General features: G+C 38.6%; 1 protein-coding gene across 1 annotated transcript in view; it reads left to right on the forward strand.

Annotated features, from left to right (window-relative positions):
• Window positions 1–1,035: 1,035 nt before the first annotated feature.
• Window positions 1,036–23,519, forward strand: part of SUPT20H (SPT20 homolog, SAGA complex component) — a 113,842-nt gene continuing 91,358 nt past the window's right edge. The window contains exon 1 of the mRNA XM_061170925.1: window positions 1,036–1,345. Within this exon, the coding sequence (XP_061026908.1) occupies window positions 1,036–1,345 (310 nt within the window). The remainder of the gene's footprint in view (window positions 1,346–23,519) is intronic.

A 23,519-nucleotide genomic window follows, 5' to 3' on the forward strand; every position in this document is an offset into this window, starting at 1 on the left:
GGATTCCCACCCTCCACAAGCAGACCCAGAGAAAACACTTAAATGAAAATATTCATTTGGAGTTGCAATAAACAATGGAGGGAAGGAGGATATGAGATAGGGAAGAGAAGACACTCAATAAAGAGTACATTATCAAACTAAATATCTCAGTGGGTAACTGGAGTTTAATCCCTTAGTGTGATATCTGGGAAATATAGATACAAATTATCCTACCTGAGGGCCAAAAAAACCCGGAATATTTAAATACCAATTTCTCTCAGTCATTGGTTGTGAACAGCTCCCAAGAGTTGTTAATTCTTCAGCACATCCAACCTGCCATGCTCATGAAGAAAAAAGCTTTCTACAACATGGAGAGCCTCATGCAATACTAGTAGTTGAAGTCAGCCAGAAAAGACAGTCCTGGAAAGGCCTCAGGAATCTGGGTGGGGGAGCACAGCACCTGCTATACCAATCATCCCTGATCCTCAGGAAAAAAAAAACTGTATATCTTGAACCTTGGTGCTGAGTGGAGCTGAAAAATAGTCTCCCGGTGAATCTGGATCAAGAGAATTCTCTGGGTTCCCAGATCACCAAAGAAGGAGGAGCATTAGGCTGGTGTTAAGGCCTGAATTGTGTCCCCCCAAAATTATATGTTGAAGCCCTAACCTCCAGTCCGTCAGAATGTGACTGTATTTGGAAGTCGGGCCTTTAAAGAGGTGATTAAGTTAGAACAAGGCCATTAGAGTGAGCTCTAATCCAATCTGACTGGTGTCCTTATAAGAAGAGGAAATTTGGACACACAGAGAGACATCAGGGGTGTGGACACACAGAGGAAAGACAATGTGAGTACATACCATGAAGGTAGCCATCTGAAAGCCAAGGAGCCTTGAAAGAAACCAAACCTGCCAATACCTTGATCTTGGAATTCTAGCCTCCAAGACTATGAGAAAAATACATTTTTATTATTTAAGCCACTCAATTTGTGGTACTTTGTTTTGGCAGCTCTAGCAAACTAATATAGCTGGTATGGCTCAGTGATCCAGGAACATAATCCCCATGAGAGCAGAACTACAGGAAAAGGATCCTTCCACCAGATCAATCTATCCTGATCAAGCAATTCCTCCACAAGTGCATTGCAGAACTTCTCCTGATGCTCCCTGGCTTGCCAGAATCTCAGGATCAACAGAACTTGTGAGTTTTACTATGCCTTCTTTTGATAACCCAGAAGTCCATCTTCAGAAATGGAATCCAGTAGAAATGACACCACAGATAATCAGTCATTTAACTATGCATGATTCACTGCTCCCACCAGAACAGGACACAGCTGGCCCAGACTCTGGACCTCCACTGCATTCTTCAGTCAGAGGTCAGATGCTGCAGAGGATGTCAGGGGACAATGTCTGAGAAGAGAACCTCCTGTCCCTCTTTTTCCCCTAGAAAGCTAGTATGGACATTCCCAAGAATTGTCTCCACCAAGTGATTTTCCAACCCCAGCGCACCCTCAAATGGCAACGATAAAGGTCTCTCCACCAAGCACTGGATTTTGTCTTCTGTCCTGCAACCTGAAAACAGAAGTGTGTCACTTTCAGAGTTGACCCAGCCTTCCAATAAGCAGACTTCTGAAGATTCCAGGACCACAGGAATACATTCTTTTGAGTTTCATCTAAAGTATTTTTTTCTTTTAATTTTATCACCATTCATTAAGTGAATATACAATGGCCCAAATGGAAATTTGATAGAATTATAATTCTTAAGATAGTGATTATTGTAATGTAAATCTTTTGTCACTTCCATTTTATTTAATTATAAATAGTGTAACTACAGTAAATTTGTTGTTTTTAACAAGTCCAATAAAACACAGCAGGAGTTTTTTGTCCTTCTAAAATAATTTTGATTTTTTAATCTTTTCATTCTACTCCCCTTAGTTAAGTGTCTATATAATAGCTCAAATATAAACTTGATAGATTTACAATTCTCAACGTAGTGCTTTAAAAATATACATTGTGTAAATGTAAATCTTATTAATAAATTGCTTCCATTTTATGAGTTTAACTGAAATCTAATTTCAAACATCTATCTTTAAGGCTTAGATAATGTTAATTTAGTATTTTGTTATTGCTATTTAACAAGTCTTTCTTATTAATCCAGAAACAAATCTTCTAGTTTCAGTGCTATAGTCAGGTAATTATACAGATGTTCAAATAGAAGCTCACTAGAGTAATAATTCTTGGGATATTGTTTTATAACAATAAAAGTTGTACGTGTTGCTTATTTAAGAATGAAATTTGTGAGTCAATTGCTTCATTCTCTTCTATTTCTAGATAATGGAAGTATGGTATTTTGGCGTTGGTGTTTGAATTAGTTTCCTGCAGCTGCAGTTACAAATTACCACTGTGAATGGAAAAGCAAAATGAAGTCAGTATTACTAAGAGAGTTCTCTAAAATGGAGCTGGGAAATGACTGAGGAAGTGTGACTTATGCATGTCTCAAGCAGGATGGAATATGAACTTTGATCACTTATTATCTTAACACAGTCATTCGGAACATCTGCCCAGTATTCCAGAAACTCAAGATACTTATTGGATGCTGACCCTAAAATAACTCATGGCAACCTATCCCTTAAGGACAAATATTTCCCTTCTTCTGTTATAGTGAATCATAATTCTTGCCAGACAACTTTACCAACCATGTAGCTTTTGCCTTTATAAGCCCCTGACTCTTTCTCTTCCCTGAAACACTCTTTAGGTTCTACCCCAATCTGTGTCTTGCAAACTGCAATTCCTAAGAACCACCCCCCCGCTCCCCCCCCCGCCAAATAAACTCTTTTCTTATTTGGAGCCTTCTGCGTTTCTTGGTTGAGACTCCATACTAGTAGCTTAAAATGACAGAGTTCAAATCAAAATGTCATCAGAGTTGCACTCCCTCTAGAGACCCTAGGGGAGAATCTTTCCTTGCCTTTTCCACCTTCTGGTGGCGCCCAGCAACCCTTGGCTTTCTTGGCTTGTGGCCACAGTACTCCATTCTCCACCCCCATCTTCACTTTGCCTTCTCCCCTGTGTACACCTTCCCCTCTGGATGTCTATCTTATAAAGATTCCTGTCATTTGATTTAAAGCCCACAAAGGTAGTCCAGGATGATCACCTCATCTCAAGATCCTTAGATTAATTACACTTGCAAATCCCCTTTTTTCAAAAAAGGTGACATTCACAGGTTCCAGGACTTAGACCATGGACAAACCCTTTGGGGAGGGGCAGGGCACCATTTAACCCACTACAGTATTTTACAAGTTGCCCATAACATAAAGTGTAATGAGAGTTTTACATGAGTAGTCTAGCAAGAAGAGACTTTTGAAACTCGAAGTCAATTTCTGTACACCAAGGGCTATATCTACTCTGGTTGGTAGACTAATATGTTTACCTAAAAGATAGTAATTACTCTTTTTGAAAAAAACTGATTAGACTAATATTTATAAAATGAAAAGGTAGTAGAATTTGGAGTCAAAGTATATTTATTTTTTAAAATGTGTGCCCATGTTAAGGACTGAAAAGATACACAACTAAAATGTAAACAGTGGTGATGGGAGGAGAATGGGAAGTGGAGGGTAGGGGGATAAAGGGGGAATTTCGTATTCTTTCTCTGTATGTACTTGCATTAAAATGCACACACTAGTGCACATATCTGGCATCCAGGTTTTTGTGGCTGCTACCCAGAGGAAACATTCCTTGATACTTTGGCTCTAATGGCCAGCAGGGTTTGTGTTCACAGGCTCAATGGGATGGTAGCAAACAAAGAAACACTTCTTAACTGATTCACGCCAGAGTTCAGTGCAGAGAGAACAGAATGAAATGCCTCTCTCCTCACCTTCCCCTGAAATAGGTATATTTGCACACTTTAAAAACTACAGCCTGAGGGTTCAGTTTCCAATCAGGCTGCATCTAGATGCTGACTAAGATCCTCCCCTTTGGGACACTGACAGGTCTTGGCACACTCTCAACTACTGGGGGCAATTAAGAACAAAGTAGGCTGCTTGGACAAACAAAAAGGTTTGAGAGACAACCAAGAGGTAGGAAAGAGTTGAACGATAAGATTTGTCTCCTGTATGAGGTCACTCCAAAAAGACTGGGAGAGGTGGTTCTTTTCTCTAACACATACAAACCAAAAGAGAGAGCCAAGGAAAACAAAGAAACGAGGAATATGTTCTGAATGAAAGATCAAGAAGAAAAGAGCATTTGAGATGCTGATGCATTTGGGAAGACTCAAAATTACTAAGTTCAAGAATAAAAGTGGATGGAAGTCCTAGCCAGAGCAATTAGTCAAGAAACAGAAATGAAAGGCATCTAAATTGGAAAGGAAGAAGTAAAATTGTCACTATTTGCAAATAACATGATATTATATATAGAAAACCCTGAATACTCCACCAAAAAAAAAAAACCTGTTAGAACTAATAATCAAATTCAGTAAAGTTTCAGGATACAAAAATCAATATACAAAAGTCTGTTGCATTTTTATACACTAACCAGCAGAAGGAGAAATTAAGAAAATAATCCCATTTACAATTTCATCAAAAAGAATAAAATACCTAGGAATAAATTCAACCAAAAACATGAAAGACCTGTACACTAAAAACCATAAGACACTGATGAAAGAATTTGAAGAAGATACAAATAAACGGAAAGATATTCCAAGCTCATGGATTGGCAGAATTAATATTGTTAAAATGTCTACACTATGCAAAGCTATTTGCAGATTCAATGCAATCCCTATCAAAATTCCAATGATATTTTTCAAAGAAATAGAAGAAACATTCCTAAAATATGTATAGGACCACAAAGGACCCCGAATAGCCAATGCAATCTTGAGAAAGAAGAGCAAAGCTGGAGCCATCACAATTCCTGATTTCAAACTGTATTACAAAGCTATGGTAATCAAAACATTATAGTATTAGCATAAAAACAGACACATAGATCAATGGAACAGAATAGAGAGCCCAGAAATAAACCCATGTATATATGGTCAATTAATTTACAACAAAGGAGCCAAGACTATACAATGGGGAAAGGACAGTCTCACCAATAAATGGAGTTTGGAAAACTGGACACCCACATACAAAGGAACGAAACTGGGTCACTGTCTTATACCATACACAAAAATTAACTCAAGATGAATTAAAAACTTGAATGGAAGACTTGAAACCATAAAACCCCAAGAAGAAAACATGGACAGTAAGTCCCTTGACATCAATCTTGGCAATGATTTTTAAAAATTTGAGACCAAAAGCTAAGACAACAAATGCAAAACTAAACAAGTGGGATACCATCAAACTAAGAAGTTTCTGCTCAGCCAAGGAAACTATCAACAAAATGGAATGGCAACCTACTGAAAAGAAGAAAATATTTGCAAACCTTATATCTGATAAGGGGTTAATATCCAAAACTATATATAAAGAACTCATACAACTCAATAACAAAAAATCAGACAATCTGATTAAAAAATGGGCAGAGGAACTAAATAGACATTTTTCAAAGAAGACATACAGATGGCCAACAGGTACCTGAAAAGATGCTCAACATCACTAATCATCAGGGAAATGCAAATCAGAGACTTGCAAAGAGATATTACCTCACACCTGTTAGAATGGCTATTATCAAAAAGACAAGAAATAACAAGTGTTGGCAAGGATGTGGAGAAAAGGGAATCTTTGTGCATTGTTGGTGAGGATGTAAATTGGTGCAGCCACTATGGAAAACAGTACAGAGTTTCCTCAAATAATTAAAAATAGAACTACCGTATCATCCAGCAATTCTTCTTCTGGATATTTATCAGGAGAAAACAAAATCACCACCCTGAAGACATATCTGCACCCCCATGTTTATTGCAGCATTATTTACAATAGCCAAAACATGGAAACAACCCAAGTGTCCATCAATGGATGAAAGTTTATCCTCACTATGTGAGAGATAGATAGATAGATAGTTAGATAGATAGATAGATAGATAGATAGATAGATAGAGAATATTGTTCAGCCATAAAAAGGAAGGAAATCCTGCCATTTGCAACAATATGGATGGATCTGGAGGGTATCATGCTAAGTGAAATAAGTCAGACAGAGAAAGTCAAATACCATATGATCTCACTTTTATGTGGAATCTTAAAAAAAAAAAAGACTCATAGATACAGAGAATAAAATGGTGGTTGCCAGAAGCAGGGGGTGAGGTTTGGGTAAAGGATGAAGCTGGTCAAAAGTACAAACTTCCAGTTATAAGATAAATAAGTCCTGGGGTTGTAATGTACAGCATGGTGACTATTGTTAATAATACTGTATTATATACTTGAAAGTTGCTGAGAGAGTAGATCTCAAGAGTTCTCATCACAAGAAAGAAATTTATGTTTGTATACCTGAAACTAATATAATGTTATTTGTCGATTATATCTAATTAAAAAATAAAATAAAATTTTAAAAATAAAATGCATGCGCTGGGCTTCCCTGGTGGCGCAGTGGTTAAGAATCCGCCTGCCAATGCAGGGGACACGGGTTTGAGCCCTGATCCGGGAAGATCCCACATGCCACGGAGCAACTAAGCCCGTGTGCCACAACTACTGAGCCTGCACTCTAGAGCCCGCGAGCCACAACTACTGAGCCCGTGTGCTGCAACTACTGAAGCCCGCACGCCTAGAGCCTGTGCTCCGCAACAAGAGAAGCCACCACAACGAGAAGCCCACACACCGCAACAAAGAGTAGCCCCCGCTCGCCGCAACTAGAGAAAGCCTGCGTGCAGCAGCAAAGACCCAACGCAGCCAAAAATAAAATAAATAAAATAAAATAAATAAATTTATAAAAAAAAAATGCATGCGCTAAGAAATTAACACACAATAAAGAGAGAGAGAGAGAAATTCAAAATGGCAGAGAGAGAAAATCAGTATAGGAAGTCGACAGTTGGTTCAAAAACCACTCTCCAAGCTACAAATGCCCCCTGGACAGTTCTCTTCTGGTGGCCCAGCATGTTTTCCCCAGCCAGAGGCAGAACTTCAAAGAGTAAAGCCCCTACAGATGGAGATGGAATCTCAGTGAAGATGAACTTCACCTACTTCATATCTTGTCCCAGGACTTGTGTTAAACTATGGGTACATTCTAATTTTCACAAATTCTGTTATTGTAGGCCTTAAAGATAAACATTTAGAATTGGATTCCAAATTAAATTCATAAAGTGCAAAAAGACCTGTTTTACACATGCAAGTTATACACACATACACATACACACACACACACACACACAGCATACATATGTATGGACTAAGAACTACCATATCAATCATCATTATATGTGCAGGGAATAGTTTTAAGAAAACAAGATTCTGGCCAGGGCTATGAGTTACGATCATTTAGATCGTAAAAAATAGAGTGATTTTTTTCCATAGCACTTCTATGTTCTTTCAAAATATTTGAAGCATTATCTAAGCACAAATATGAAATGTCTCATGGAAAAAATATCCTTTGACTATTTAAAGCGCCTTCTGGATCACAGATTGATTTTCTTCTGATGCATCAAAGTTTGAAACAGATGAACCTGGTGATGTTAGTTTTTCTTTTATTCCAATAATATCCTTCATGGTTACATATGTTTTCCCAACTTGTGCTCTAAGCAAACATTCCTTTTCACAGTTACTCTTCCAAAAACAATCCATTAGAAGCTTTTACATGATAAAGATCCAGTCTACATCTTAACCTTATAAATCATATTCTCATGAATACACATGGTAAATTTTATCAACAGATAAATTATGATGGCAAAGGAAGAAATGTCATTATTTGGGAGGAAAGTTTAAAACTGAGGCTGTCTACGTCTCATATGGACATCAAGGGTCCCTGATGGGTTTTTTTAAAATAATAGATGTTTATCCTTGTTTCTGTTCATTGCCAGAATTTTTTGCAATTAACCAGTAAACTAGGGGTCAGTTTATTTCCCCAGAGATATGATTACATTAGTCACGCAGTAAATCTTGAATTAATTTTGTTCCAAAGTTTTCTGAGGAACTCATTAGATAATCTCTGGATCTAGGGAAATTAGTCACAGGGCCTAAAGGAATCACCTTCGCTGCACCAAAAGGGAAAAAAAAATTCAGTAGCAGCAAATATGCTGAAGAAATCTTAACCAAAAGGTTCCCCAAGTCTTAACAAATACAAATTCATAATACACTGAATATTTCTACTATAAAGTAAATAACCAAAACCTATATTTATAGCATCTTATGCTAGATGGGCTGTAAATGTCAAGATCTGGTGTAAACCAGTGATTTACTTGGAGCAGCAGAGTTCTATGTCTAGCAGCCATTGGGGTGATTCTTCAAAAAAGAACCGTTTAATAAATGCACAGACTTGAACTAATGCTCTAAGGTGTCACTGACAAATATCTATGCTGCTGGAAATTAACGTCTTTCAAGTACTGGATGAAATTGTAGTTCTCCTCTCACCAACAACCTGCATTCACCTTTTTCTCGCATCACATTTGAATCACATTGAGGAGATAAGCAGAGCCACGTTGTTGAATATTCATTAGCTTCATCCCTGCTAGCCCTCTCAGTGGCACACTCTCTCTAGGTTACTTGTTCCAGAGACCACACAGACAGGAAAGGCATACAAGCTACAATTGTTAGTCTCCAACCCCACAGAAATACGCCATCCCCACCCCACAACCAGTACTAGAAAATCCATCTAGCATCATACACTGAGTAGGATTAGAATCAGTTCATCCACTGCATTCCCATATTGATTTTCTATCACATACTTTTTTTTCATAAAATTTCAAAATGGCCTTCGAAGAAGGTACTAATTACTTCTTTCCTTTAACTGCCTAGAAATGAACTCCAAACATAATAAAAACAAAACTTTGTTTCATAAATAAACAAGACTGGTCCTGTCCATAGTTTGTATATTTATCTGCAGCAAGTTTAGAACAAAAAGGTTCCATGGGAAATTAGAGTGATATTAAAAGCAAGTCAAAGCAAGTATCAAGTGCACTCAAATAAGTCATGCTACTAATTAGCAGTAAAGAGTCAATGGAATTCAGAAAATCCTTGTAACTTTGAGCTTTCTTTTCATCAATGTGCTCTGGAAGAGAAAGGTTTCTTTTCACCGAGATATGTCCTCACTAGAATTTGTTTAATTTCTTTCTAGCAGTGGTAAATGACAATCAAAATCTAAACCCTGCCTCTGAGGCCTCTTAACGGCCAGTTTTCACTGGAATATAAAAGTCTAATGAAATAAAGTGTATTACAGTGAATAAAGTGTATTCCAGCTGGCCTTAGTTGCCTTAAAAACCAGAAGAGCTGTGTGAACCCCTTCATAAATTTGCCCCTTTCAGTGAAAGGAGAGGTTACAGACTACAATAAACAATACAGGAGGGCTGGTGTGGCCAAAGGAATTCTGCTCCATGCAGGAAACACGAAGGCCCAGATGTCCAGTTGCCCATAACCCATCACCGCTCACCTCTTTAACGTAGTTTTTATAAAGACTTTGCTGGAACAGTCTATATTCATCCTGAAAGCAGACACACAGAAAAGAAAGGATAAGGGGAAGAAGGAGAGGGGCGGGAGGGGGAGGAGGAGGAGGAGAAGGATCTTTTCAAGACTGATCCTTTTCAAGATCTGAGAGTTTGATAACTCAGGGCAATTTGCCCTCAAAGAGCAAAAATATCTTAATATTTATGCTATGGAATACCATATTTAGATAATTAGGGAATGAGTAAAATGCTAGGACCATAAAGTTTTTTCCATGGAGAAATATAAAGTCTGTTTTTATAGCCCAAGTGTTGCCCTTTCTCATATCTTTTCAAGCATTTTGCTTACAATGAATTTTCCCCGAAGTATTACTTATCTGAGCAAACCATCTGAGTTCCATTAGCAAGGCCAGCTGCAACAAAGGTCAGTTCTGATATCAGCTAGTTGCTATGAAGCAAAGGGAATAAAATTCACCGTGACCCAAAGGATCATAATATACATCCATTATATATTGTTTAAACTGAGCACTGAAAAAGAAGCTTAAAGAGTAACATTTTATGTGAAATATAGTCTATTAGTCCAGTTTTTAATCTTTTCAAGTGTATATATTACAGGAGATTTAACAGAGAAATAAATGCCTGACAAAACTTCCATTCCTGGTGTTTGTAGATCTATAAATTCAAATTGGTTATCAAAAGGTTCTTTTTCAACCTGTGTGGAATTTATCTGTCTGATAATTTATGAACACTTGTTACTCAGATTTAGAGCTCTTTCTGCATCAACAGCAGATTCACACCAACCAAATGCCTCCGTGAACCCTCTTCTCTCAATACTCTATACAACCCCTCCCAGCCCGCTTTTGTAAATAAAGTTTTGCTGGAACACAGCCATGCCCATTCATTTACAAATTTTCTATGGCTGCTTTTGAGCAGAGTTTAAAAGTTGCAACAGAGAGCCTATATGGTCCAGAAACCCTGAACTATTTACTACCTGGCATTTTAACAAAAAGTTTGCTGAACAGTATTCTATACCCCCTCTACCTATCTTTACTTTCCCAATTTTACTCTCATTTCCTACTGAAATACACATTCCTAATGCCTAATTTATTATAAACCTTAATGATCATTCCTTATACTTTCAGTATTTGGCTTGAAAAAGACTTTTAGTAAATTTTAATTCTTTCCAAGGAAATATGAATTGCTGTTACATTTCATAACATAAACCTTACTCTTTATCCTCTGCTTGTTCTACATTTACTGGAGTCGCACTTCCCAGTCAGGCCACATACAATCGTACAGGTTGCTCACTGCACAAAATGGCCCAGCAAAGGGGATGAGCTGAGGCTGGATGCAGCCCACACATCCCTTTTCTAGTCATAAACCTTGACACAATGCTATAACCTTCCACAGGAAAGGCCACCTTCATTCAAAATTGCATGAAGGTCTCTTCTCCTCATTAAGCTTTGCACCCACATGGTTGATTATGCCAATGTGCACAAAGGTATCATCTGATCCAGCAGAACCCTATGTTCTCTTGTTCTTTTTCAGCAGATCTCTGATAGGATCCTAGAAAATGCAGGTAAAATTCTTAAGTAACATTCTGAATGTCCCAACTTTTGCACAATCTAGCCCTGGTATTACGCACAGGTATTCAGCAATTTATAGTGATGACGTAGGAGCTAGAAGTTGAGAGAGAAGATAAAGGTAGGCTGATTAAACTGGATGTATTCATCATTTATGTTGAGGATGTGAGAAGGTTCTTAATAAGAGAGGAAAATAAGGAAAGAGGTTTACTTGTATAAATCAGTTACATCCTGGCCCAATCTCTGTGTGGAATTTATACATTTCTAGAGTTAAGTAACTATTTAGAAAAAAGAAAAACAGAGAAGAGGAAAGAAATTAATTTCTGGGGGGTGGGAGGGCAGTAGTGATGGAAAGAAATGGTCTATGAGAAAAGGTAGGTAAAATGACGGTTAAAAGGAGGAAGCTAGGAAAAGCTCATGGAAAATTAGGGTGAGGAAAGGTCAAGGATGAGAATTAAAGGGAAAAAGATGATTGGACATGAAGCAAAGGGTCTGAGTATGGAGTGTGAGAGGAGGTTTTGAGATAAGGAATCTTGAGTCACAGGCAGAAGAAAAAGGAGAAGAATAACCACAGCTGCAGCTCTAACCTTCTAGCTAACAAGTAATTAAAGATCGTTGATCTATTTTGTCTTAATACAATATGCAATTATTCTAAATATATAATGCATGATAGCAGAGCTGAAAGAATTTGTATAGAGATCAGTGTCAGAATTTCAAGGAATTAAATATTTAAACATTTTATAATAGGGAAAGAAGATAAAGAATAATGTACAGGAGACTTCCCGGGTGGTCCAGTGGGTGAGACTCCACACTCCCAATGCAGGGGGCCCGGGTTTTATCCCTGGTCAGGGAACTTGATCCCACATGGATGCTGCGACTAAGAAGCCCGCGTGCTGCAACTAAGAAGCCCACATGCTGCAACTAAGAAGCCCGCATGCTGCAACTAAGAAGCCTGCAAGCCACAACTAAAGATCCAGAACGCCACAACTAAAAAGATCCTGCATGCCACAACACAGATCTTGCGTGCCACAACTAAGACCCGACGCAGCCAAAATAAATAAATAAATAAATAAATATTTTTTAAAAAAAGAATAATGTATAAAGTTAGATTTGCATTTTACGTTTTTCTCAAGAAGTCTCTAACTTTACACATTTGGATCCTTTATTCAGCCTCTCTTGAAATAAATATAATTCTGATTATTCAAACTATTATACTGAACTTATGAAAAGGTTTTGAAGATGATTTATGGCTTACCAGTTAGAAAGTGAATTATTTTACCAAAAAAAAAAATGAATTAGCCCTCAGCAGCTCTAAACTGAACATTACAAAGTGATTATGTGAGTCACATACTTGAGTTTGAAGTATTATCAAGTCTTGAACTAACTAATAAATTAGCTGACTATTCTAAACCCCATGTTCATAGAAGTATTAATGATAAAAAAAATAGTGACCCAAATAGTGACCCACACATTCAGAAAATTTATGGGGAAAATACCCTTTTTTTTTTTTTTTTTTTTTTTTTGAAAATACCCTTTTTTAACTTGTTCCTCGATTTTACAAAGTTTGAAGTGGGCCTCTCCTAAAGGAACCACCCTTCCATTATGGGAGGCCCACCTCCAGCTGTGTCACCTCACCAATGAGATCATACCTCACTGTACATGATCTGAATAGAATGATGGAACCACAAGACCAATTTCAGCACAATATCACATCCAAAAGAAATAAAATTTGGATATTGTTTTGTTTTCCTTTTTGTCTTAACTTTCTTTTGTTACACAACAAATTACCACAAATTTAGCAGCTTAATACAACAACTCTTAATTCACTCACAATTCCGTAGTTCTGACGTCCGGCATGGTGTGACTGGGTCCTCTACTAAGTGAATCACGAAGCAGAAATAAAGGGGTCAGCTGAGCTGAGTTTTCATCTGGAGGCTCTGAAAAAAGAAAATCCACTTCCAAGCTCATTCTATTGTTGGTAGAAGTTAGTTCCTGGAGGTTTTATGACTGAGGTCCCTGTTTTCTTGTTGGCTGTAAACCAGGGCATCTGTAACTTATAGAGTCCTCCCACTGTTCCCTGACAAGTGGCCCTTTCCATAACACAGCATTTGTTTCTTTAAGGCCAACAGGAGTATGTCTCTGCTGCCTTGAAACTCTGACTTCTGAAACCAGCCGGAGAAAACTCTCCACTCTTAAAGGGCTTCCCTGGTTCATCCAGGCCCACCCAAGATAATCTTCCTTTTGCCATATAGTGTAATATAATCATCTCATCATATTCACAGGTGCCACCCACACCCCCAGGGAAGAGTATTATATAAGGGTGAGGGTCATTAGGAACTATCTTAGAAATCTACTTGCCAGTTTTGTTTTAATTTTATTCATACTATAGAGTTGGTGATACTGCCATGAAATGTGCACTCTCATATGGCCAGAAACTACCCTCTCAGCAACTTCTCAACATAATAATCCTCCATCAACCATGGCAGTTACCCTCCTGAAAAGCACAGTAGTTGGCAAGACAGTAGTCGGTAAAATCAGGATCTTACAAAGGAAATGATATTGGGGGAGCAAAGAAAAAGTCATTAAATATGTATTAGGGTCTGTATATTCTTTACTAAGGCATTTGCTTCCTAAATAAACTATGTTAGTTGGTCAACGTTAAATTGTTTGAATAAACAATTGTCCTGACTCATCTTTGATTATTCAGGGAACAGGTCTGCAGACATCATGATTTGCTAAGATTTGTAAACTTTCACTTGTTTAATTTGCTTGTAAAATTTTACTCTTTTATAAAGCTTCTTGGATCAGCTCTTGCAAGCTTATAAATCTAATATCTTTTGCACTTACAGTTTCCTTTATTCTTTTTCACAAGCTACCACAAAATGTTTGTGTGGCTCCCTAGCTTAACATGTTATTTTCTGGATCTGATCTATTATCCATATCACTGCACTAGCCTCAGTGCCTATATCTTCAATAAATACTTGTTGAAAGACTGAATGAATGAATGAATGAATGATTGAATATTGAGAGGGTACAGCACAAAGAGATGTCTCTACTCTTTCCTAAATCTAAGTGAAAGGGGAAAAAATAATTATCACACTCTGTTTTAAAAGAGCTGGACTGAACTATATATACATAAAAAGATCATGAATTTTTAATTTGGGGCATATTGATTAAAATTTTTTTGTTTATTTCAGAACAGCATCTAGCAGTGGTGGAACTTCTCAGGTATAAATGAAGAAAGGGAAGTGTGATGTGAATTTTATGTGTCTACTTGGCTGGACCACAGTGCCCAGATACTTGGTCAAGGGTGTTTCTGATGAGATTAACATTTACATCAGTGGACTGTGAGTAAAGCAGATTGCCCCACATAATGTGGAAGGGTTTCATCCAATCAGATAAAGATCTGACTAGAACAAAATCTGACCTCCCCTGAGCAAGAGGGGATTCTGCCAGCTTGATGGCCCACCCTGCAGATTTTAGACTTGCCGGCCTCCATAATCACATGGGCCAGTTCCTTCAAATAAATCTCTCTCTGTCTCCATTTCTCTCTCTCTCTCTCTCTCTCTCTACACACACACACACACACACACACACACACACACACTATTGGGGTTTGGTTTCTCCAGAGAACCCTGGCTATTACAGGAAGTCTCAAGGAGGCACATCCACACTCTCAAAGTGGGAGCCTGTTCTACTGGGAACCCTATCTCCCTCACAGCAGCTGAGGCTTTGCTGTTGAGCCAGGGTCACCATCTGGGCTGGACTGTCCCTTGGTCAACTTGACATCATTGCCACCCTCTCCAAAGGTCTCTTATGCATCACAGAACACAAACCGGGAACTCCATTTCCAGAATCCACTTCCTTGTATGATTATAAATTAGAGTCTACCAATGAGAGGCATTTGCGTGAGATCTAGAAGGCAGAAGAGATGGAGAGGCTGCTACCCTCTGGAGGCAGTTGCAGGCAGTTGCAGATAGACACGTGAGCTGACATGAGGATCAAAGTAACTTGAGCTTCTTTCAGAATCATGGAAATCACTGCTGTGGGATGAGATCATCAGTGCAGCTTTCCTGCCCTTTGCTCCTGCAGTGCTTTCAACAGTTGCATAAGCCTCGATTTCCCTGTCTTGAAACCCTTCCTATTCAGAATGCACACAATGCCTCTGTGTTCTGACCAGACCCAGACTACACCACTGATACATTCTTTTGGATGAAAGGGAGAGGAAGCTCTTCATTCTTTCCATTATCCTAATCTATCAGATGGGGTATAATAACTTGGAACTCTAAGAGGGATCATAATCCTCTTCCACCCAGAAATTCCCATGACTCCTATGAAAGTGGGTCTACTCTTCACCCTCCTGTCTAAATCCACAGGCCTGAGATCACTGGGGAGAAGCAGCAAGACTCTCTATAGAGCAGGAATGAGGTGTTTCCCCTGGCAAAAATATCTCCCGTTACACTTCCCTTGGAAGAGCAGGTTCCAACCTGTCTTATACAATCGTGATTAAGACACTAAAACAGTTCTTCCCAGAACAAAGAAGATAAATTGATAGTTTCATCTTTAAAAATCAAGTTGCTGACAATATTAGAACAACAGTTTATCCTTCTTAAATATCTGTGTGCATTGTGTCTGTTTTCTTTAGTTCCATCTCACAGGTATCCTCTTACAATAGGATAAACCTTAAACTCTTAACTATGACAACCTGGTCCATGTGGCCTCTGCATAACATCTCAGACTCACTTCACTCACTCTGAATTCAGGCCTCATTAGCCTCTTTATGATATGAGTCAACCCTGTTCCTTTGGGTCTTACGGCCTTTGCACATCCCATTCTCTCTGCCTGAAAACACTCCCGTGGATTCTGACTCTACCTTCATACCCTTTGTCCCAATAATTTCTACTCACTCTCCAGCTCTCCTTTTAAACATCACTTCCACAGGCAGGTTACTTCATCCTGTTATTCACACTTATATTATTGCACTTTGCAGTGCTTATTACAACTACAATTTACTAATTTTCAAAATATCTTTCTTGCCTTCTAGACGATAGCTTCCTGGTGTTACATTTTCACCACTGCATCCCTGGTACCTGGCGTGTTAAGCAAATAGACCTTAAATATGTATTGAATAAAAGAAAAAAAAAGAGAGGGAGGGAAAAAGGAAGGAAGAAACGAACGAACAAAGGAACGAAGGAAAGGGAGGAGGAGATGTGGTGGTTAAAATTAAATTCACCATAAATCAGTGATATTTCAGGCAGCACTATAAAAAAAGGAATCTATGGATTGACTGGAGAGAAAAAAAGACCTTCACAGAAGGCTAGAGAAGTGTTCTTTCTGTCTGGCAAAAAATTAATACAGTGCTGGATCACTAAAAGAAACCATGTTTTTTTTAAGATGGTGATGATGACAGAAACTGGAGAGGGCTCTGTATTTCATCTGCAGTTTGGGGAAGGTAAATAGGTTTTTAAATAAGGTAGGCGGACACTGGTGGGCCAGCAGAAACCGCACTGCCTCCATTTTGGGAAGAATTTGGCTGCCACTATTCCCAACGGACCTCCGAGGACTATGTCAGCGCACAATGGCTCCAGCCTTCTCTGGTTCTTGGCAATATAGAATAGCCTGAATCAAAGGACAGGAAACAAAACAGACATGGACTCTTCTCCCCAGTGCGCAAAAGTAGCCACTTCCCACATGAAAAGGAAAGAAGTGAATCTATTATGTCACCTACTCAGAATATGTTTAATGAGAGTAGCTCGTCGTTTGAATCAATTTGTTCTGCAATATCTACTCGATTCCTGTTATTACTCTCCAACTTCTTCATTCTACCTTTATAACTACCCCCCAAAAGTCAACGTCTCCCAGGGATTTGTGTGTATGTGTGTGTGGTGGGTCACAAGCAGAAGGAACTTGGCACCACAATCACAATTAGATAAGTCAAGCCAGGTCAAAGAGAAAGGTCGGGTCAAGAGGAAATGGTAGATACACAGTGAAGGGTACATTTCTTTAGAACTAGATATATGGACACTTGCCAGTGCTACACAACTGCTTATTGTGTGGAAGAACGCCAAAATGTGACAGCAAGAAATTTCCACAAGTAAAAAAATAAAACAGTCTTTCTATGAGGGCTTAATGCACTGAAAATAAAAACCAATGCAATTTTATGACTTTAAATTATAGGAAAGACAACTGAGTCAAAAAGAGAAATATAGCTTAAAAATTATGTGTACTGAAGAAAAAGCATACACACTATATAGAACAAAGGTGCTACATCCAAGACTTGTAATATTCTAAAGTGCAAAGTATTTAAATCTTTCCAGTTCTCTGAGGGAATGAAAGAATCAAACGTACGTATATGATACACAAATACACATTGATGTTATAAGGAAAATAAGGGGAAACATCTTCATAAGGATTTTGATGAGAATTCTTGGCCATGAGACTACACTTTAGCTTTCAGAGTTTGTATTCTCATATTGATTGTTCTTTCCTACTTTTCTTACATGACTCTGTTATTCAGGGCATCACCTGAATCTTGATCACTTTCTTTTCTAAATCTGCACAATCTTCCAAGATATTTTCTGTGCTATGAACCATTTTCATTTATTCATAGTAATTGCCAATATCTAATCTATTTCTTTAAATGTTTCAGTTCCTTAAATTTCCTCCAAGCCACGATAAGTCATCCTTCAGAAAGACAAGGGAAAAAAAACACTAAAAAATTTCTTTAAATATCTATTTCTTCCATGTTACCTATATGTCATTTGGAAATTTTGTCTAAAAGTCCCACTTATAGTAATTATTTTTTTTTCTCAAAGCATGAAGTCTGGGTTTGTATGTAGTTCAGTTTGCTATTGCCTCTGATGCAATATTGTGCAGATTGATTATGCAGAATGATTGATTCTCTCCAAATTTTCACCCATTGTAATAAAGCACTTTCAATTTCAGTCAGTGGGCTAGTGGAAATACATGGAGGAAATATAACTGCACATTTTCTTCTTCTATAGATCACAGCTTTTCCCATTTGTTGGTAACAGATAATTTTGGAAAACTGACACTGAAACACACTGCTCCCAATCTCTATTGCAACTATGTACTCTTAAAAAAAAAAAAAAAAGCCCTGGAGGAATTCTCCGAAGAATTAATGCATCACTGTATGTTAATAGCATATGCTCAATAAATATAGATAAAAATGTCATGAATGGATTAATAAGTTAAGGTAGATTAGAGAGAGAGTGTGTATATGCGTGTGTCTTCATCTGTTTGGCTGCTGTAACAACATACTATAAGCTGGGTAGCTTATAAACAACAAACATTTATTTCTTATGGTTCTGGAGACTGAAAAGCCAAAATCATGATGCCAGCATACCTGGCATTTGGTGAGAGCTAACTTCCTAGATGGCCATCTTTTCACTGTAAACTTGCATGGTGGAAAAGGGAAGCTTTATCAGGCCTCTTTTATTAAGAGCACTAATTCCATTCTTGAGGGCTCTGCCCTCATGACTGAATCACCTCCCAAAAGCCCCTACCTCCCAATACCATCATCTTGGGGGGTTAGGATTTCAACGCATGAATTTGGGGGAGACAGAAACATTCAATCTAAGGTAGACAGATTAGATAGATAGACAAACAGATAATAGAGGATAGGAAGATAGATGATAGATAGATAAATAGATAGAGAGACAGATAGGTAGGCTTTGTTGAAAATGAACATGCATGGAACAAACTTATGGAAATAATGATTCAGCAGGTGAACCTGAGAATCCACTGATTCTGATGACCCTTCTGGTCAAAGATAGATATAGGTAGGGAATCTCTATCTCTGGACCAGCCTCTGAACACACACATCTGACTCTAAGGGCAAAAGAACCATAAGCGGTAAGAAAAAGCTGCTTCCCTCAGAATATGCTGGGGCCTAAGAAAATCTGCTCTATGAGCCCTCCAACAGATCTTAACACAAAAGGAGGGAGAGTCCTTCAGTCCCATTCTCCCATTCCAGCATAAATCATCACACCCTGAGGGCTTTGGGCCATGGTCTATGGAAAAAACTAGACTCTGGAGCACCTTCTTCCTGGAGTGAGACAAATAAGCAGCAAGCCAGTAGGTTTGGGCAGCACCCCCAGCAGCTACCACATCATGCCAAGAGCAGACTGAAGTAGCCAGTGGAGTGGCACGAGGTTGTAAAATATTGCCCAGCACCTGGAAACACTCCCTGGGGAGTCACAGGGACACTTAAGAGAACTGTCCTGGGGTTGAGAGCCTCCTTTGAGCAGATGGAAGATAGAGCCAGATGGATAAATGATATGTGTGCCCAAGAAAAGTATCTGCGAAAGGTTTCTATGGAGAAAATCCTTGCTTTTATTCCTACCCCATATATAAGAAAATAACAGTTTTTAGAAGTAGTATATCCGGGTCAGATAGAGAATCCATCTTTGCATTAGGATCATGCAAAAATACCTCCTCTCCTTTTTGTCAAAAACACTGTTTATCTGGATAATAAGTGAGACAAATTACAAGACTTTTCCTTTCAAGTGATAAATAAAGTAGCATGCCAGACAAGATTTTCTTAGTTAAAAGCAAAATGAACACATGAATCATTGGTCTGAATAATTTAAGAAGAAAATTATCTTATATTTACCTCCTTTTCAATTTGAGCTGTACAATTTGACATAAGTTGCCCACAAGCCAACTATTTTGGTTATGTTTGTTTTTAATAAAGCGCTAACACTCATTTTTCATTTCTCTAATGTTTCAGAATATAGTTTAAACCACTTAAACTTGAAAGAGGATTTTTAAGGCATCGATGTATGAGGGATATTTCTAGTTCTCTTCCTCCCACTACCCTTCCCAGGCCCACCTCTTTAACCCCCATTTCAATACAACCTTACTTCACTCCAGCTAATCCCTGTCTCTGTCTTCACTTTCAAAGCTACCCTTCTCGAAAGCATTGTGCACATTATTTCCTTCATTTCCTCACCCCTCATTCACTCCTCGACCCGCTCTAGTCTGGCTTCTACTCTCACCAAAACCACCCTCCCTCAGATAATCAATTATCTCCATCTCCAATGGGCATGATTTCTCTGAAGAATTTTGGAATACTGACCACTTCTCTCTCTCCGTACTTCTATGACTCTACCTTTTTACCTCTCCAGCCACTCCTTTTCTAGCTCAGCTCCAGACTTCTCCTCATCTACCAGCCTTTAAATGTTGGATTTCCTCAAGTCTCCAGTCATGGGTCCCCTTCTCCTCCCACCCTACACCCGTGACTGCACTCCCAGTGCCTCAGGAGCTAGGCAGGTAACCTAATCCAGTGAAACAGACCAGGAAAAGCCCTCCAATGAAGGAAAAATCTACCATCTCAAAGGGAAACCCAGCCCCAGTTCATTATTGACTTGCAGGAATGTGACGGAAATGTTGCTTTCTAGCTTCAATGACTATATAAACATCAACTCTCAATTACTTATCTCTAGTGTAGACTTCCTTTCAAAACTCCAGATATATACATTCAAACACCTACCCAATATTTTCACTTGGATGTCTCAAAAGAGTTTCATACCCAACACACCCAAAACAGAATTCATGATCTTCCAGCCTGGTCCTCCTGGAGAGCAGACTCATTTTATTGTCTACAATAAATGGCATCATTACGGTTACTAAATCTAGCTGTTGAGTACAGTGGAGCATCATTCACCCAGTTGTTAACAACATACTCTCAGAGCACTCAAAGTACATGTTTTCAGAATATATGTGTATATGATATATGTACATGAATATGTGTATAAATATAAATTTGAGATGTGTGTATAACATACATTATATATAATTTATATATGTCACTTATGTATATGTGAAATATATATGTATATATGTGTATGTATCAGTAGTATAGCACTAGTGCTTCCAGAATATAGTAAAGAATTATGTTAGAAAATATTGGTAAGACTTGGAATTGACTCAGAATAGAGTAACTTACATGACAGGCACAGTGAGGAAGGTTCCCACTCAATATAAGGCAGAATGTTTTATCTACAAGGCTGGTCTGAAAAGTGCAGTGATGCCCAGGTTCCCCTTGAAGAAGGAAAGATTTATTCCGCTAGTTGCAGGAGAAGATAATCTTCAGTTTTTAACCCTTTTTGAGGATTGCCTCAGCTGACCCAAGATCCAATGATTAGTCAATAAGAGGGCATAAATGTCTAGCCTTCTACCTCAAACTCATGACAACTCTGACAGGTCACTGCAGACCTGAGCTTGCCGTGGGTTCATTTGAAGCTTTCATTGGGACTGCATGACGGCTTGACTTCTCCCTCTGCCCAATCCTGCCTCCTTCCCTCCCTTCCCCAGGTGATGATCTGATAAATGACCTGCACCCTAATTCCTCCTCTGAGTTTGTTTCAAAAGGAAACTGACTTGGGACACTGCATCCGAAAGAATACGGGACCATTGCCAGAAATGTCCAAAGATGGGACAATTATTTTGAAATGTTACAGAAAAGATGCATCTATTGGATGTCGTCTATATATGATTTTATGCATTTAAGTTTGGTACATTAGAAATCATACTTAATATACTTTATGTGTAGAGTACTTTATAGCTTTTACATATCATCTCATTCAAGCACAAAAAACAGATGAAGTAGAGAGAGTACCAGCCCCATTTACAGAAGAAGAAACTGAGGTTCAGAAATATTATTTGGCCCAAGGTCACATATTCACTAAATTAACAGTCTAGTGCTTGAATTAAGTTTTTCCTCAGTTCTCAACTTACAACCGAGGCTTCTTTCACTGTGTCAATTATGAGAAATGACTATGGGTTTTCATAAAAGTATTGTCTAACCAAAAATTATATTAACTTTTTAATTTGCTCTGCCATTGCCAGTATATTAATGGGTATTTTTTAAAAAATCATTGAAAACACAGCTGTGTTTCCATTTGCCAGGTGTAAGTAATTCCATCCAAGAATTTTGATGGGACCTTTGAGACTTATAAGACTCCTTTATTATTTCATTTGGTTCCACATGACAGCCTGCCTTTCTGCTCAGTTGTATAGGCATGTCCTATGACATACCTGGCAGCACACATTTCACAGACTCCAGACTGCCAGGACCAAAGCCAGAGGTCTTGGAGTAAAATTCTGGATATTCATAAGAACATTACAATAGCAGATGAGGGAAGCTTTGTACAAAATATTTCTGAAATGAAAAGTTAGCAATATAGACTCTATCCTAGCATCCACCATGCTGGACAAAGCAAAGACTAGCCCTTTGGGTTGTTGGAACTTGGGACCTTGTGGTAGACAGACACTTGAACAAAGGCCTGCAAAGGCCACAATCATCTTGAGAGTTACATTAGAGTCTCAGAATGGTTAAAGCACTTGCCTACACTCTGAAGAGAGGCAATAACATCTTTCTCTAGCTCCAGATTATGTCCTTTGAAACAACAGTATAATCCAAATTAATCTGACAAGAGCATAACTGAGACAGAAGTTTACATGGAACCTGACCAGACTCCATTTAGCCTTTTAATCAATGAAGACTAGGCCTTTCAATAACATGTTTTTTGTCAGACAGAATTTCCATCCCAGAAGGAGAAATGACAGTTTCAAACTTGATTATATGGAACTCCCTTGGAGGATGCCACAAGAAGGAAAGCAGGTACCCATGTTAAGAGGGTGGCAAGGATATACCCACTCCTACTTCAATTTCATATTGACCTTTCTCATAAACTTTCACTAAAACATGTTACACACATTTAGAGGGGGAAAGTTTGAAACCACTCCAATAAGTGACACAAAGCTGGGGTTTCAAGGCTGGTGTGCCTACCAGATGCCTCCTTTCCAGGAGGTGTTAGGGTCTGGCTTTGAGACTGGGTCCTGTCACTTCCCAGCTGTGTGAGACAGGGCAACTTACCTGAGCCTCAGCTTTTCATCTAGAACTTGTGGCTAATAATACCACCCTCAGGGGGTAGTTACAAAGACCTCATGAACTATTATGTGCAGATGTGGTAGCATCTTCTGACTCTGCAGCTCCGTAGTTGCTGGTGCCCCTGATGACACTGCAGCGGCTCCATCTGCCCTCTTCAGTCCCCAGAGCCACCCGGGCTCCCATCAGAACCTCCAGCTTCTCAGACATCCGTCAGCACTGACAGAGGCTTTAGTCATTTTCATCACCACCATCATTGTTATTACTCACGCTATCTGCTATTTATGTATACAATGATGTACACAGTTGTCTTCCTGAAAATGAAGGGTATGAAATCTGGGAGGCAATAGAACACTTCATACGTGGGTTCTGGAGTCAGACTGCCTTGATTTGAATCCTAACTCCACAACCTATTAGCTGCGTGATCACAGGCAAGATATTTAATATTTCTAAACCTCACTTTTCTTTTCTATAAAATGGGCACAAAAATGGTACCCACTCCCTAGTGTCATGATAAAAATTAAATTAGACAATCCATGTAAACTTCAT

The sequence above is a fragment of the Eubalaena glacialis genome, chromosome 16, assembly GCF_028564815.1.
Source record: "Eubalaena glacialis isolate mEubGla1 chromosome 16, mEubGla1.1.hap2.+ XY, whole genome shotgun sequence".
Lineage (NCBI taxonomy): Eukaryota > Metazoa > Chordata > Mammalia > Artiodactyla > Balaenidae > Eubalaena > Eubalaena glacialis.